General features: G+C 42.8%; 1 protein-coding gene across 2 annotated transcripts in view; it reads left to right on the plus strand.

Moving 5' to 3' along the window:
- The first annotated feature begins 1,921 nt into the window (after nt 1-1,921).
- The window catches only part of LOC147603734 (alanine aminotransferase 2-like), a 42,642-nt gene continuing 28,173 nt past the window's right edge, over nt 1,922-16,390 (plus strand). The window contains exons 1-6 of one of the 2 annotated variants that reach the window (XM_086795810.1): nt 1,922-2,725; nt 3,632-3,682; nt 3,947-3,997; nt 4,213-4,278; nt 10,605-10,666; nt 10,871-10,949. In XM_086795810.1, coding sequence (XP_086651936.1) covers nt 2,537-2,725; nt 3,632-3,682; nt 3,947-3,997; nt 4,213-4,278; nt 10,605-10,666; nt 10,871-10,949 — 498 coding nt within the window. In that variant the 5' untranslated portion in view covers nt 1,922-2,536. The remainder of the gene's footprint in view (nt 2,726-3,631; nt 3,683-3,946; nt 3,998-4,212; nt 4,279-10,604; nt 10,667-10,870; nt 10,950-16,390) is intronic. The other variant, XM_086795811.1, reaches the window with a different exon arrangement.

Below are 16,390 nucleotides of genomic sequence, written 5' to 3' on the forward strand. Positions count from 1 at the left end.
AGCATTTTAAAAATCCTTTGTATGATATACAACATACCACTCTTCAGTTTTTCCTTTTTTAATACTACTAGAAACATCAAAGAAGAAATGAAACCCTAGAATCATGAGAATCTTCCATGAGATGAGAAGTCTATTATTAATCCAATATTAATAGTCATCTACTGGAGATCCAATGAAATCAAACACAATTTTTGTGGGCAAATATTTTTGAATGCAAATTTTTCTTTTTATATAAGAAACTCATGAACGAAAACAGATTTCAAATCTAATCTCCCTTGTAAGAGATTTTTAAGTTACAAGTTAATGGCAGCAACCGTACACGGCATTCGTTGACTAACAATATGGAAATTGGGTTATAAATCCAAATAGGATCATATAATAGCTCAAAATTTACCATCTCTATTTTTAAGACTAACCAAAGAGACAAAATTAAAATCCAAGTCCTCGAGAGTGGTCAACCAGGCCAGGTATCCACCTTAGATAAAATCCTTAAACCACGTTTACAAGTTAAGATAGTCCAAATAAATGGTTTCAAACATTATAGACTTGGTAGAAAAGATAATTTCCAAGCGATTTATTAAATGTAAGGGCTAGAGTGAATTGGAGTAAAGTAATTTAAAAATATCAAAAGTAAGTACAAGCCCTTGAGATAAGGGAATTGCATGGACTAGAAACATGGTGGGCCTTCATTTTTCAAAGGTGGCTTTAGGAAAAGGAAAGATGGTGTTGTGCACCCCTACTTTAGGAAAAACAAATCCCTAAAAATTAGCTAAAGACATGCACCCTCCTCACCTATATCAGGAGGTGTACTCCCATGGGTCTAGATGCAATCTTTTGGAGAAGAGTCGATATTATCTGGGAATTTCCAAATTTAGAGAGAGCATAAGTTTGAGGTATGCTTACGTGCTTCATGAATTTTTGAAACTCTCAATTTTTAGGAAGTAGTACAAAATAGCTTAATAAATTATTTTTTAGGAATTCCATGAAAAAAGAAGTTATTTTCTCGAATAGGGAATAAGTTTTTCTTGAGATTTTTTATTTTAGAATTAATATAGAGTCCATACCACGGTAGAGGACAAGGGCTTTTGTCTCATGGGTAATAGAAATTGATGTAGAATCTTTGGGTAATGGAGAAAAGTTGTTTTTCACCAGTGATTAATCATGTTAGATCTCTATAATGGATGGTTGTTAGGGCTTCCCAAGCATCATAATGTATTTTCAGCCCAAAAAGTCCCTCTTACCTATGCTTATAGCCCATATGCTGTAATTTGCAATTTTGGTGAATATTTGGGTCAATAAATGCAAATAGCTAAAAATTCAAATTTTTTACACATTCCACTGACGTGCGTCTATGAAGCAATCCAAAGCATATGTATCTGGGTCCTAGTCATGGCTTACAGGGGCAGTAATAGGGGTGTGTGTTTCTCCTTCCTTGTTTTACCCTTCGAACCCCCACTAGACCGTATGAAAACAAAGGTGGTAAGATAAGCGATCTTCATCACGTTGGCTAACAGCCCTCCTCCATTATTGCTGCCAACCTCCAATAATGGATCTTGTTTATTTCTCTAGTTTGAAAGCTAAGATGATTAATCCTTCTTGCAAACCCGCATGGAGCCCCACCTCACCCCTTGTCCCCCTATGACCCATGATTGGCTTAGATGATTAATCCTTCCTCCAAACCCGCATGGAGCCCCTCCTCACCCCTCGTCCGCCCTCGTCGCGGTATTACCCATAATTGGCTTAGAGTGTGTTTTCAGTGGCAAAAATGGAAAACCAGCTAAAGATTTTATAAGCCTTATTTCAGGGAAGGAATTTTTTGTGCCTTGGGCCCTTTTTTTTTTTGGGTAAAGCGAGATTCCCCACACACACAGTGACACACCCCACAAAAAAGGGGTTTTTTATCAACAAGCACCGGCGCATGAAGGTCCGTGTAGTTTTATAAAAAGCAGAGTATCATCGCATGGCCATCGCCATCGCCATCGCCATCGAATCGCCCGTCACCCCACTCGTCATCTCGCGCCCGCGGTTTGCCCCTTCACTCCCAAAAAGCCATTGCTGTCCTGCAAAGTTCTTTTAATTCGTCCGAGACATTGTTCTGCGTACGACTCCCACGCGAGACAGGCGGCACCTGGGTCGAGAGAGAGAGAGAGAGAGAGAGAGAGAGAGATCACTGAGCAGCTTTACCTAGAGAAGAAGATTTGGGTTGATTGATTGAGAGAGAGAGAGAGAGAGATGATGCCCACAAGTTACGTCTTTATGCGAGCGATGCCCACAAGTTACACGGCTGCTTTACTATTCAGCTAGATAGAGAGAGGAGAGAGAGACCCACAACCTATATGCAGAGAGAGAGAGAGAGGGATTTGCTCTGGTTAAGTTAATCTGCATTTTGAGGAAGTGGGTTGCGTTTAGATTGGGGTTTTCTTGGACAACAAGGAAGTGGATTGACTACAGGTAATCTAGAGAGAGAGAGAGAGAGAGAGAGAGAGAGAGAGAGTGTGTGTTATTCTCCCCCTTCATTTAAGTGCATTTGGCTAAAATGAGACGATCAGCCCACTCTCTCAAGCGTACTCTCGCCAACACAAGAGCTTTAGCTTCCCGTCCCCCTCCTCCAATGGCCCCAACCATCCAAGCAGAAAACACCCGAAAGGAGCCCATCACCACCAGACCCCTCTCCTCTTCCCCTGCATGGTCTCCCCCCCTCACCATCGACACCATCAACCCCAAGGTACCCCTTTTTACCCTCTTGTCATATGCCATGATGTGCTTGCATTGCTGGAACTAGTGGGGGCATATGATGTAGGTTTAAGGAGTGATTTAAGCTGTTTATCTCAAATCAGTGGCAGATTGAGCCAATCCTTAGATATCAACAAAGAATTTAAGCTATTTCACGAAAATCTATGGGGCTCAGCATGTATGGGTTAGCTCAATTTCCCACCCTCTAGTGCTATTAGCCGAATAGTCTCATGTGGACACAGGACTGCGTGTGAGTTCTAACCCCTAACCTTCTGCACTGCTTGAACTAGTGCGGGCATTTGATGTAGGTTTTATAGAGCCAATGAAGTGGTTTAAGCTATTTATCTTAAATCACTGGGGGTTAAATCATCCAGGTTTTGCCAATTCTTCAACCATGAACAAAGTCAACACTTGTCTATGCTCACATCTAGCAGTGGGGTACCTGCAACAGAATGAAAGCTATATATAACGGGTTGCTCATCTGCAGAAAATGCTACATGTGAGCTTAGTACGGCCAGGCCCAGTTTGCTGGGGATAATCAATATAACTTGAATTAGGGGGGTCTAGTGAAGCATTTTTAAGCTTCTTTATTAGAACTGGGTCTACGGATGTAGGTTTAGTCTACTAAATTAGGATTAGTGGAGCAAATGGAGTATTTTAGGACATACATAAACTTAAATGAATCAGGTTCAAGCTACAATACTCGCTTAAGATATAAGGTTCTTGAATAGCTATATAATATTTTCTTCGATGGTAGCTTTCAGGTTGTGTTGTGCATACATTTTTCTAAATAATGTAGTGACATGTAACGTTGTGCTCACTGGCTCCAGCTGGCATGTCATGCATGCAATTTTTAGTGAGGATGAGCTTGTAGCTGACATGGTTGTTAATTCTACAGGTTATTGCGTGCGAATATGCTGTTCGTGGAGAGATTGTTGCACATGCAGAGGTTCTTTTCAAACTTCTTCTGCATATATGATGTAGCTTTATTCAACATAGTCTTCAGGCCTTAAAATAAAATGCATTGAGAGTCATTCACTTATAATGAACACCTTAGAGAGAGTCAAATCACTCACTGATTTTTGGATAGTGTTCTCTAGTAGCATGGGCTTGTGGAAGACTCTTCAGATTGTAGATGGGGAAGATAAAACTATAAATATGTGCTTAAAATCTTAACTTTGCCGCTTAATTTACATTTATGTTTTCGTAACAGCGGTTGCAACACACACTTCAAACAAATCCATCCTCTCTTCAATTTGATGAGGTACCATGTTCTCCACAACAATTTGTGTTGATTGAACATTTTTTTTGGTATGAAGCACGCATGCATGGGTATGTGTGTGCGCGCACGTGTGTACATGCATTTTGGTAAAGCAAACTGAAAAGCTTATCAACCTGCTCTTTTTTTTTTGGGGGATTTTTTCGTTAAAATGAAAGCTAGTGACACAGTTGTGGTATTTTATTTGTGCTTCAAAATAGTTAATTTACTGCAATATTGGAAATCCTCAATCTCTTGGACAGCAGCCAATCACCTTCTTTCGAGAGGTGTGTTAGCAACTCTCTCTCTTTCTCTTCTTGCTACCCCCCCTTTTCCTGTGTGTTTAAAGTTGAAATGATGATCTAATGCATGATTACTTTGTTTAAAGACTACTTTGACGGGCTTTGCTCTTATTTGCATGGTTCTTACCGCTAAAAGAAGTGATCACAAAACTCAATGCAGAGGTTTATATCCAGATTTCGAACACAATTGTGGCCTTATGTTTATACCCAAATTCACAATGTCAGTAACAGCAGTAGAAAAGCTACCTAACTCTCTGGAAGGGAAATGAATAAATACCCAATGAATGGGCATACCCCCAATACATTGAGATGCACAATTTCTAACAGGAAGCTGTCCTGAAGCAGATGCCAATAATCTGAGAGAAAGGCAGTGGATATGCCCTAAGATTCCTAGCAAGTGACTGTTGCCTTAGTATTGTTAACTCTTGTAAAAGAATACGCTAGCGTAAAAGAATACGCTGGCCCAAGTGGGCTGAGTATTGGAGGAAAGGAGTATTGGGAGCCTTTGGACAGATGGTAGGGTCTCGCCACACTGCTCTTCATGACCCTACTGTAGATGGGCTAGGGGATGACTCTCCCATGGCCTTAGCCTCCCCATCGTAGACGGGCCTAGGGGGCGAGTCTCCCATGGCCTAAGCCCCCCCGCTTGATCGTCTTCCACCTTCAAAGGAGAAGGGTCAATGTGTCAGATGTGGTCTTGGAAGCCTCCTATTCTCAGCTGCTAGGGATGAGAGGGTTAATTTTCATCTGTGAGTCTAGGCCAGGTAATAGTTTACCTTGGTCCCCAACCACAAAAGCAAGAAGTGGATTCAAGAGTCAACAGTCTTGGTTGGATTGGAGCATGTGCGGCTCCAAGAGATGTGAGAACGGGCCCCAAGCGGGTGGTCTTTGAGGGGAGATATCAAGCCCCTAATCTAATAGACCTTGCGGTTAATTATAAACAAAAAGGAACACATACACAGACACTTGCATCTAACTCACTTCCCAACCACAGAGCCGTTCAAGCTCACCCCCAGACTTCACGACTCACTGGCAGGCGTCCCCGCTCAGTAAGTAACACGTCAAACAGGCAAACACAAAAATACATGTCATGCGAAAACAGTTTCAAATATGCAAAACATGTGTGCATGTGCAAAAAGTAACATGGACATATCTCTCGTTCATGGAACAAGTACAAAATATCTGTCGGCACAAAACTAGCACGACGTAAAATATAAAAACCTGGTCTTCCTATGGAGTGACAGTCCCATAGGTAAGACACAGTTCCAGGCACGAGCCTCCCTATGGTGTGACAGTCCCATAGGCAAGACACGGCACAAATACTGGCTCTTCCATGGCGTGACAATCCCATAGGTCGAACACAGTCCAGGTCATACACGGGTGGCACCAGTCTGGCTCCCGTCCATACGACACTATCCTGCTAACACACGGGTGGCACCAGCCTGGCTCCTGTCCATGTCAACAAAATACTGGCCTCTTCACAATCCCATACCACTAGTATACACCCATCGGATGTAAGCACGGAGTAGTCTCAAGGCCTGGAGTTCAAGTCTGAGGAGTTCTCCCCCAAACTAACTCATAAAGTCATTAGTAGATGGGGCTTCTTTCCTCGATGAGCTCAAATTTGAAAGCATAAGTGCTTGTGAATTTGATTTTGATTTGTATGTTTGGTTTTGAATGCGTGGGCAATGCCTGGTTGAAAAGCATGTGATGTCTAGACGATAGGGATGCCCTGATGCCCTGATGGACAAGTGTGTTGCATCACTTGTTTGCCTAACAGGACATTTGATGGGTTTTGCAGTGGTAAGTATTTAGATTAAAACCTTAATTCATATTGAATGGTTGCCGGTTTGCACAACATTGAATTTTTGGGCAGACAAAGTTTTGGCCGGGCGAAACCAAATGTCCACCCTCCTAGGCGGACAAAACTCGAAATCCCCAAAATTTGGGCTTTGGGCGTAGGAAACCACCTTATGACTCAGGGGGCCAACTCAGGACACAGGGCAATGCTTCCCACACCAAATCACCCCATGCTGCCACCACTTCATATTCTCTCTCCTCTCTCTAGAAAAAAAGAAAAAAATCGTATTTCTCTTTTTCTTGCCTAAGAAAACTGATTTTGAGAGTTTTTGCTCATATCTTATGAAGGAAAAACTTGTTTGAAGTGCCTAAAAACCCTAGAGCTATAGCTTGCTCTCCTCTACAAGCTACTACAATCAATTATCTTCATCCTACTCTTGATGGGGAGCAATTTTTATATCTCCATAGCTGCTGAAAAAACTATTTAACAGCCCATTACTGGCTGTTTTCAGCTATTGTGAAGTGCTGAAAAACCCGAGCTATAGCTTGCACTCCTTTGTAGGCTACTACAATCAATGATCTTCCTACTCTTGATGGGGGGCAATTTTTATATCTCCATAGTTGCTAGAAAACTGTTTTACAGCCCATTATTGGTTGTTTTCAACTGCTGTTCGACATCTTTTTGACTGTGTGTTTTGCCCAAATAGAGGAACACTATCATGTGCTGTTGTCCAAGAACCTAAATGTTGTCCAAGAATTAGGGTCTGCAAACCCTAATTTCAAACTCGCAAATTTTGCAACAGCTCTTAAATCTTGAGGATCATTGCTGAAATATTGGTAAGAATCAAAACTTTCACCTTGCCATTCAATTTCATGTGTTTTAGGTACACGATGAAGGCAAAACAATGATTCTACTCTCAGTTGTGAGAGTTCTTTGGGCAAATGAAATGTATATCGATATGCCTAAGTGCAAGAGGCCATTGACAAGAATGTTCATAGGCGTGAAGCTTCACTTGAGTAGCGGTGAATGAGTTTAAAACTGGTTGAGCGTCTCAGTTTGACAGATTCATGCATGATCATGGGGATGGGATCCCATGGTCCTCTCACGGCGATGAAGGACTGAGGGATGCCAGTCATTTGGAAGATATTGTTTGCTATTGTCTTCACTTGCATTTTGGAAAGAAGTGGTAGTTTGACAAAACTGGGCCTTGGGTTGCCCATTGATGATGCTTGATGTATTTCACTCCTTAATGGTAATGAAAATGCCAGTTTAAGGGGGGAGGGGGGGGGGACCAACCATCTATTGGTCCCTAATGTTGTGCAAATGTGTATGATGGAAAGAAGCAAATCTTCTAATGTATATTTGTGAAATGATGTTTCGATGCTTATGCTGAATTCAATGGTTAATTACAGTGTTGAAGTGCAAATACTCTTGGTTTATGCTTTCGGTTTGCTATAATGTATTTCACTCCTTAATGGTAATTAAAATGCCAGTTTAAGGGGCCGCGGGGGCCGCGCCGGGGGGGGGGGGGACTAGCCCATCTGCTGGTCCCTAATGTTGTGCAAATGTGTTTTTGGAAAGAAGTGGTAGTTTGACAAGGCTGGGCCTTGGGTTGCCCACTGTTGATGCTTGATGTATTTCACTCCTTAATGGTAATGAAAATGCCAGTTTAAAGAGAGGGGAGCCCCTCCGTTGGTCCCTAATGTTGTGCAAATGTGTTATGATGGAAAGAAACAAATCTTTTGATGTATATTTGTGAAATGATGTTGCAATGCTTATGCTGAATTCAATGGTTAATTGTCACCAGCCTGGACATTTCCCAGTATGAAAGGAGTCTGGTGGACTCCAGGATGTCTAAATATTTGGAAAGTACAAGCTTTGGGAATGGGGGATTATCCTAGAATACAAAGGACCACACTCCTAAAATTTAGGAGAGTTGCTATTTTTGGCCCGACTCCGATGGAAATTTTGTTCGCGTCATTACATCTGGAATTGAGCAGATACCAAGAGTTGGCAAAGTGCCTATGACAGAATGTCTACCAGTTGGGATATTTTTAGAGATAGACAAGTTGCCTGACACTTGTTAGAAAGTGGATCAAAGTGAGACAAGTGGCCTCACACTTGTCACTTCAGCTATTGTGTGGCTCTCCACTTGTCATTGTAGCCTTCTCTTGCCATTTTAGCTCATGGGAGGCCCAAATCTATAAATTGGAGCCCTCTCTCTTCATTAATGGAGGCTCTCTTGCTGCACACTAGCCTCTACCACCGTTACAGGCTACTCTCTCTCTCTCTCTCTTAAAGGTTGCCCATGAAGAATACTGGCTGTTGGGGACTGTTTTGGAGGCTTCCATCGCGAAGAAATACTGAAGGCAAGTGTATCTAATCATTTATTATGATTTCTAGCCATTGTACTTGTTGTACCAGCCTTTGTATCTGCTGTACCAGCCATTGTACTGGCTGTACCAGTCCTTGTACTTGTTGTACCACCCATTGTACCGGTTGTACCAGCTTTTGTACTTGCTGTACGAGCCACTGTACTTGTTGTACTAGTCAATGTACATGCTGTATCAACATTTGTACTTGTTGTACCTGTTGTACCAGCCATCGTACCGTATCGGGTCAGGGAATCCACCATTGCGGTCCTCGGGATCCTCAAGCATGTTGAAGTCTCCACCCATGCACCAAGAGTTTGCCATGGGGTGTCCCTGTTGCACCTGAAGCCAAAAGGTTGTGCACTCAACGTAGATGTTGAGCAGCCCAAGCCAGGTCTCCCAATGCATAGGATCAGCCACTGGGCCTGGCCGGGGATGATCATGCCTAATTCTTCCTCCAAAGGAACAAGAGCCTGGCTCACAAAGGTGGATACTCCCCTGGGGCAAAGGGACAAGAGTCTGGCTCACAAAAGGTCTGGCTCCCCTAGGGCCCAAAAGTTGGGGACCTAACTGTGTAGCTCTTTTCGAGAAGGATCTTCCCACAGCTACTGCCGGTCGTGCTTGTTGTGAGATGATGCTCCTGAACCATGAGAAATTAAGATGTGGGAAGCTGAGGTGGCATGCAATGGCTAGAGACTCCATTACCGCTGCACCTTCGGAGCTTGTTTCAAAAGGAAGCAGTCATTGTCCTCCCGTGGGTGAAGTTGATCCAAGTAACCTCTAATGGTGGTGGCTAACTACACAAGGGCCTCTACTCGTGCCTTCTCAAGCAAGATCTCGGGGCGGTGAAGGTAGGTCCTGTATGTGCCCTTCTCAATGAGAAAGGTGAGGAGCATGGCACATGTAATGAGCCCGCTGTAGCAAGGCCATGGACGGCTTGATTAACAACCCCCCCCCCCACACTGCGCTGAGATCATCCGTTCCATTTGGGTGGATCTCACACACCCTCCGGGGCCGTTTTGAGTGCTTGACCGGTGAGTCGGAGCGCATGCAGCAGCAGCAACGTGAGGCTTTCTTCTGTGCCTAGACCCCCGGACCCTTCCTATCCAGGGAGAACGGCTGAGTTTCTTGGCACTACAGGGGCAGCAGCGTGAGGCTTTCTTCCATGCCTAGACCCCTGGACCCTTCCTATCCAGGGAGAACGGTTGAGTTTCTTGGCACTACAGGCCCCCAGTGTGGCTTTTCCCTCCGCCTCCAGTTGTAACCTCCCTCGGATAGAGCAGCCAGCAGAGGAGGGAGCCCCCCTTCCTTATCTCATATGTATATTTGGACTGCTTTCTAGCAGTGTTGTATTCAGCTGTAGGGTTTGTTTTTCTTTATAACTAATAGAAGGATCTTTCTTGAAAAAAAAAGGAAAAAGAAGGAAGCACTTCGGCACATGGCTAGTTTCGGTACTCAAGGTACATCTCTTGCAACTTGAACATTGTTGTGGGCATGGTTAGAGTTGCATCTCACAAACTCCATGCGAAGACATGCTGTGACATACTTCAATGGAACTTGCCCACTGACACATTTGTTGCAAGAGACCACCGAGGGATTCACATACAAGGGAGTGTCTAATCACATGCTTTTTATGCAATGTATTGTTTAGGAGGCTTTGGGTATAATTCTCACCCTTCATCTGTGATTGCTGGCACGCTCTATCCTTGTGATGCTTGATGTTTCCCAAGATTATCTTAACATCAAACATTTGAGTGCCTTTTGTTGGGTTTTGACACTTTGACTTTAAGATCTTCTCTTTACCCATGGTAAGAATGCACCTTCCCCTCTTTGGATGGCTGTTCGATATTTCTGGCATGCTCTATCGTTGTGATGCTTGATATTTCACAAGAGTAGCTTAATATCAAAAATCTGAGTGCCTTTTCTTGGGTGTTGATACTTGACTTTACGATCTTCTCTTTACCCATGGGAAGAATGTATCTTTCCCTCTCTTTGGAGGGCTGTTTGATATTGTGTCTTTCTTGAATAAATGTCACTGTCTCAGCTATTAGAGTATGTTGTGGTAATGCACTAGAGTATTGAACAATCCTGTTTGTGTTGGAAGAATTTATAATCCATGCAGCTCAACGTTTTTGCAGGTTTCAGCTCTATGTGATTATCCTGGCCTACTTGACAAGGATGAGACTCATGGTCTTTTCAGGTGTAGCTTCATATTATTGCTTAAAAAAACTGTTCAGTAACAAAGATATCATGGGCATATTAATTGCATTTACACTCACTTACTCCATTGCTTGGTAAAGGCACACAAAGAGTTTTAACCACAAAAAGTGTTATGAAAGGGAACACCAAAAAAGTTATATGGGGCCCTAGATGATTTTATTTCTTTTTTGAATCATGTGCACAGTTCAGATTCCATTACTAGGGCTGAGCACATTATTGGCAGCATACCCGGGAGGGCTACTGGAGCATACAGCCACAGCAAGGTCATATGCTTTGTTTAAAGCCCGTTCATATTTGATGTGCAAAGAGGTTTTTTCATTGATATAAATATCCAAATGCTTGGTATATTCTCCATTTATGGATATACATTTATAAAAATAAAATATATAAATGTAAATGTAGATGTGAATAGAAGTGTAAATGTAAATATAAAATATAAATTTAAAAATTATATATATGTTAACAAATATATGCGTGTGTGTATATATATATATATATATATATATATATATATATATATATATATATGATCCCATGTAGCTACTCCATCCTTCCCGCAAGGTCCATGAAAGGAGAAGAAAAAAACCCTCGATCAGTATATATATATATATATATATATATACTGATCGAGGGATATATATATATATATACTGATCGAGGGTTTTTTTCTTCTCCTTTCATGGACCTTGCGGGAAGGATGGAGTAGCTACATGGGATCATGTAAGGGAGTCTATGCACCTTGTCGGCAATAAAGTGGATATCATCATTGGCAAATAACCTTTGGCATCTCCATGCCTTGGACTAAGCTTAGTATTAGTTTTTGTGCCTAAGGTTTAGGTGGGGACAAAGATCTTTCCTTTTTGGAGAAAGCGTGTGCATGGCAGAGCTCTTTTCTTATCCCACATGCTGGCCTTTTCGTAAAGCATGGAGGGTTTATAGGAGACTTAGAATCTTCCAGATGTTGTGCATGTGGATACATAGGTTCCTAGGTGTTTTCTTAACAAGTTATTAAGTATTCTTGGTTGCAAATGGATGCTATGGTTGCTATGTTTGCATCTACCTTATATTGCAGGGATTTGTATTATTCTTGCATATGGTGTTTGGTACCTTTGGTGTTATGTTTGGTGGCTGGGAGCTCTTGTTGGAGTAGTGGATGTCTATGTTTATGCTTTGGATGTGTTTTCTTTGCATGCCAATCATTTTGACAGTAAGGAGGGTTGCGTCTAGTTTTTAACGGATGCACATGAAAACAAGGGGATGGCTTGTCTCTAAGCCTATGGGGTGGAACAAGTAGTAGGGTGATGCGAGTTAATTGGGACTTCTTCATGATGGTCTTCTACAGGATATGACATATTTTCAGTTTTTTATGCAATGTTTGTGAGGAGTTACATTTGATGCCTATGATGACATACTTGGATGTGGATTCAGAGAAGTACATGAGAGTGGGTGTAGAAGGCAACACATTGTCTTCAATAGTGGTGGCATGGCTTATTTCAGATACTTTATGCTTTGGGTTGACAACCCATTTTATTGTTCTAGGGGCTGTGATGATGCAGGCGGGACAATCTAGCAAACTTTTTGATCTTGGAGGTGCAACTGAGCTATTAGTATGAGCTGGATACTTTAGTTTGTGCTTTGGCCTTATGATTGAGGAAAGTTAGGTGGATATCTATGGATTCCCTTATCCTACTTTTCAGGCATGTGTTGGAGCTTTGTCTTTGATCCAGGTGGTACAATTTGTCTTCTATTGACTATGCTTCGGCCATTTGATCCAAGAGGACTTTCAGTTGAGAAGTAGATATCACAGTGTTTCGTTTGATCTGGGAGGGACATTGATGTCATCTACTGATTGACTTATTGTGGTGACTACTGGATGGCCTGAGGCCTTTGTAGTTGGTGTAAGGCATTAATGCCTTACTTTCAAGGGGGATGGCTTATATGATCGGGGTTTTTTTCTTCTCCTTTCATGGACCTTGCGGGAATGATGGAGTAGCTACATGGGATCATGTAAGGGAATCTATGCACCTTGTCGGCAATAAAGTGGATATCATTATTGGCAAATAACCTTTGGCATCTCAATGCCTTGGAATAAGCTTAGTATTAGTTTTTGTGCCTAAGGTTTAGGTGGGGGCAAAGATCTTTTCTTTTTCTAAACTTGACTACTTAGTCAATTTCACCTAATTTCACATACAATTGTTGAAAAATCTTAAAAGTATTCTACGAGTTCTTCAACTCCTCACTTTCTCTTAATTTATAAATCCTAATTTCATACTTTCAACTTAATGGTCGATACACCGTTTTTCCCAAATCGATTGCTTAGTCATTTTCACATAATTCACACCCAATTGTTGAAATATCCTTCAAGCCTCTCAAGTTCAATGGGAAAATGGACAAAGAAGTGGTCACCAATCACTAGAGTGGTGAGATGGCTGTTTTAGCTCCATTTGGTGCATTCGGCTTTGATAGGTGCTACTCTCTTGACCACCTTGGTCCCACTCCGTTTCTTGCTGGGATGATTGCAGTAAGGCGGTCTTGAAGGATTTTATTCCCATAGATTACCGGTGTGAATGGAATGAATAGTGGGAGCGTTTTATGCAGAAACATGGCAAATCCATAATCGACTATCTTGCCCGTTTTTGGAAGCTTTTGCTCATGCTCTATGGTGCTAGAGAGAAAGTTGAGCAATTTGTGGATGGTTTGAAAGTTGTAACTATCCTTACACGTTGTGACATGCAAGAGTTCCAAGTTTGGGACTCAGCAACTGGGGTGACAGAAAGGCAAAGACAAGGGTAGCTAGTCCAAGGCCAAGGATGGTAAGGACAAGGCAAGTGGGGGAGCCTTGGTGACTCGCCTCACATGCACCCATGCACTAAGGTGCCATGTTGATAGAGTGTGCACAAGCGGAAGCAAATAAACATGAGAGAGAGAAAGATTGCAAGCAAGAACAAGACCTTTATTAGCTTGAGGTTACAGAGTACAAGAGCCAGCAAATAGGACACTATTGGGTGATTCAATGAATAAAAGAGAGCAACTCTTATATACTTGTGTATGAACCAGGTCGGCCTGTAGAAACAGGCCGACAATACCTCCACGACAGCATATTAAAAGATGCATTATTTTAACACCCCTTGTGCATCTTGAAGTGTGCAAAAAAATGTCAAAAGAAAACTGATGACGAAGGTGCGACCATGAACACCTCAGCATGGCCAGTACTTAGTATACCTCGGAAAATGCACATGTCAGCTTTTTTTCTTTAGAAAACATAATACCACTGTAAAGAGCAAAAGAAAATCTGCTTGGCTTCAAACTCCAAGTAGAACTGTGAACACATTACATCTAATAACCTCGAACAAATGAACATGGAACATATCCTGTCCATAGTCTCTGTAGTTATGGAACTCATCCGAACCATGAAGGAAACTTGGTTGATCTTGGAACTCATCCAGACCATCAAGTGAACTTGTCTAAAGCCGTTTTTGGAAGACAGCACGCGGGGGGATGCCCTTAGGATCAGAGTAGGACACCATTCATGTTCTCTCCAGTCTGTAAGGTCTTGGGAGAGCTGGGGGGTTATCACTAGACGAGTTTGTGTCAGTGTCCTGTGACTTGTCTTTGCCCTTCTTTGAAGACTTGCCCTTGTCCTTGGCTTTGCCTTTGTCCTTTGACTGACAATCCTTTGATAGGTGGCCTTTCTTTCCACACTTGTAACACCGACTTCGAACTTTCTTTTGCACCATCGCGAGTGCCTGATCAGGTCCAATAGACGATGAAAATTTCAACTTCCCCTGTGAAACTAGGATGGATTCTTCTTCCAAGAGGAGAGTACACAGATCATCAAACTCGATGGAACGTGTTGTGATCTGAACCCGCAAAGCTCGGGAAACCATGTCATAATCTGCAGGAAGCCTGACGAGGAGGAGAGTCGCTAACTGAGAAGAGGTTAGGGCAGTACCCATTGCCAATAATTGGTCATGGATTACCTTAACCTTCATCACAAACGACTGCATGGAAGTCCCTGCTGTAAACTCCAGAGAAAAGAGCTGACCCAATAGGTTGACAGACCGCATTGTAGAGTCCCGTGCATATAGATCTGTCAGCTTTCTCCAAACAGAAGCAGCACAATCCAATGTTTGCACGGCGGGGGAGACCTCTGGTGAGATGGCTCGTACAAGCGCAGAGTGAGCTTTTGAGTCTCGATCCTCCCAAGCTGAAAGTTTTGCGAGAAAGGCATCCTCTTGGTCGTGAGTCTTCCGAGAGCTGGTAGGGTGTTCGGGCTTTCGTTCGTAGCCTTGAACAATCTCCTAGAGTCCCTTGTGTGTGAACCAGACCTTCATCTGTAGCTTCCAGTGATCATAGTTTGAACCACTGAGCTTGTCCTCCTTGTTCGTGCAGGGGGGACCCATGTCTGCCTCAAAGAAGCTATGTCTCAAACAACCTCTGTAGCTAAGCAATCCACGTGCTCTCTCAAGCACCTTTCCACAGGATCCAACTAGGGACTAGTAGCCCCCTCTGAAGATGCAGGCTGGACAGCAGCAAAAGAAACCCAAAACACACCACCGGGAACCTCCTACCGGAAGGGGAGGGCTTGTAGGAGGGCTTGTTCAAGTCTCTAAATCTAACATGCTATCAAACTTGCTATTTGGTAGAAGGTTGAGAATAGTGACCAGAAAGAGAAACGGGAACGGAAACGTTCGAGGAATGGAAATGGGGAAACGAGTTTTTGGGGGGTGGAAACGGCCGTTTCCTGTGACAATATCACTTAGGAAACAAGAAACGGCCATGGAAACGGATGGGGTCCTGAAACAGAGAAACGTGTTTCTAGGGACTGGAACAGCCGACAGTAGTAGGAGGGCTTGTAGATCGAAAAACGCAGCTAATGAAGAAAACGCAGCCATTGGTGAAGTATCTACAGCATAGAGAATCTAGGGAAGCAAAAAACGCAAGGCATAGTTGAAGAAGGAGAGAGGCAGAGAGCAGGTTTGTGCAACAGCCTGAACCTAAGCGTATGATACCATGATAGAGTGTGCACAAGCGGAAGCAAATAAACATATGAGAGAGAGAAAGATTGCAAGCAAGAACAAGACCTTTATTAGCTTGAGGTTACAGAGTACAAGAGCCAGCAAATAGGGCACTATTGGATGGTTCAATGAATAAAAGAGAGCAACTCTTATATACTTGTGTATGAACCAGGTCAGTCTGTAGAAACAGACCGACAGGACCTCCATGACAGCATATTGAAAGATGCATTATTTCAACACATGTGACACACTGGCTCATCATCATTGCCATACTTCTACAAAATTAGTACCTTTTTTAGGGTTATTTGTCGTACGTCACGACCCCATTGTGAGCCCAAGTCCAAGGACATGTTAGGCGCGAGCTATGTAGGCCTTAGGTGTTAAGAGTTTGTCACTTAACCCACTTGGAGAACAGTTTGTTCATGTAGGTCATCTTAGCTTAGGCATGAGTAGAAGCATGTAAAAGTGTTGTTAGCAAAGGGATTCAAGGCTCTAGACCAGCCCTATGAGCCTTGCATGTGGGCCACCAAAAGGGGCATACAAGTGTCCTATATCCCGTCGGCAGCCCTTAAAGGGCTTAGAGAGCCAATTGGCCAGCATCGAGCACAGTTGGCCAGCATGCAGGACAGCTCTGATTCACACGTGTGAGGCGATGACATGGAAGAAGCATTTAATGCTTATTTTCA

This window comes from Cibotium barometz, chromosome 63, assembly GCF_041138505.1.
Source record: "Cibotium barometz isolate CiBa-2024 chromosome 63, ASM4113850v1, whole genome shotgun sequence".
NCBI classification, from domain to species: domain Eukaryota; kingdom Viridiplantae; phylum Streptophyta; class Polypodiopsida; order Cyatheales; family Cibotiaceae; genus Cibotium; species Cibotium barometz.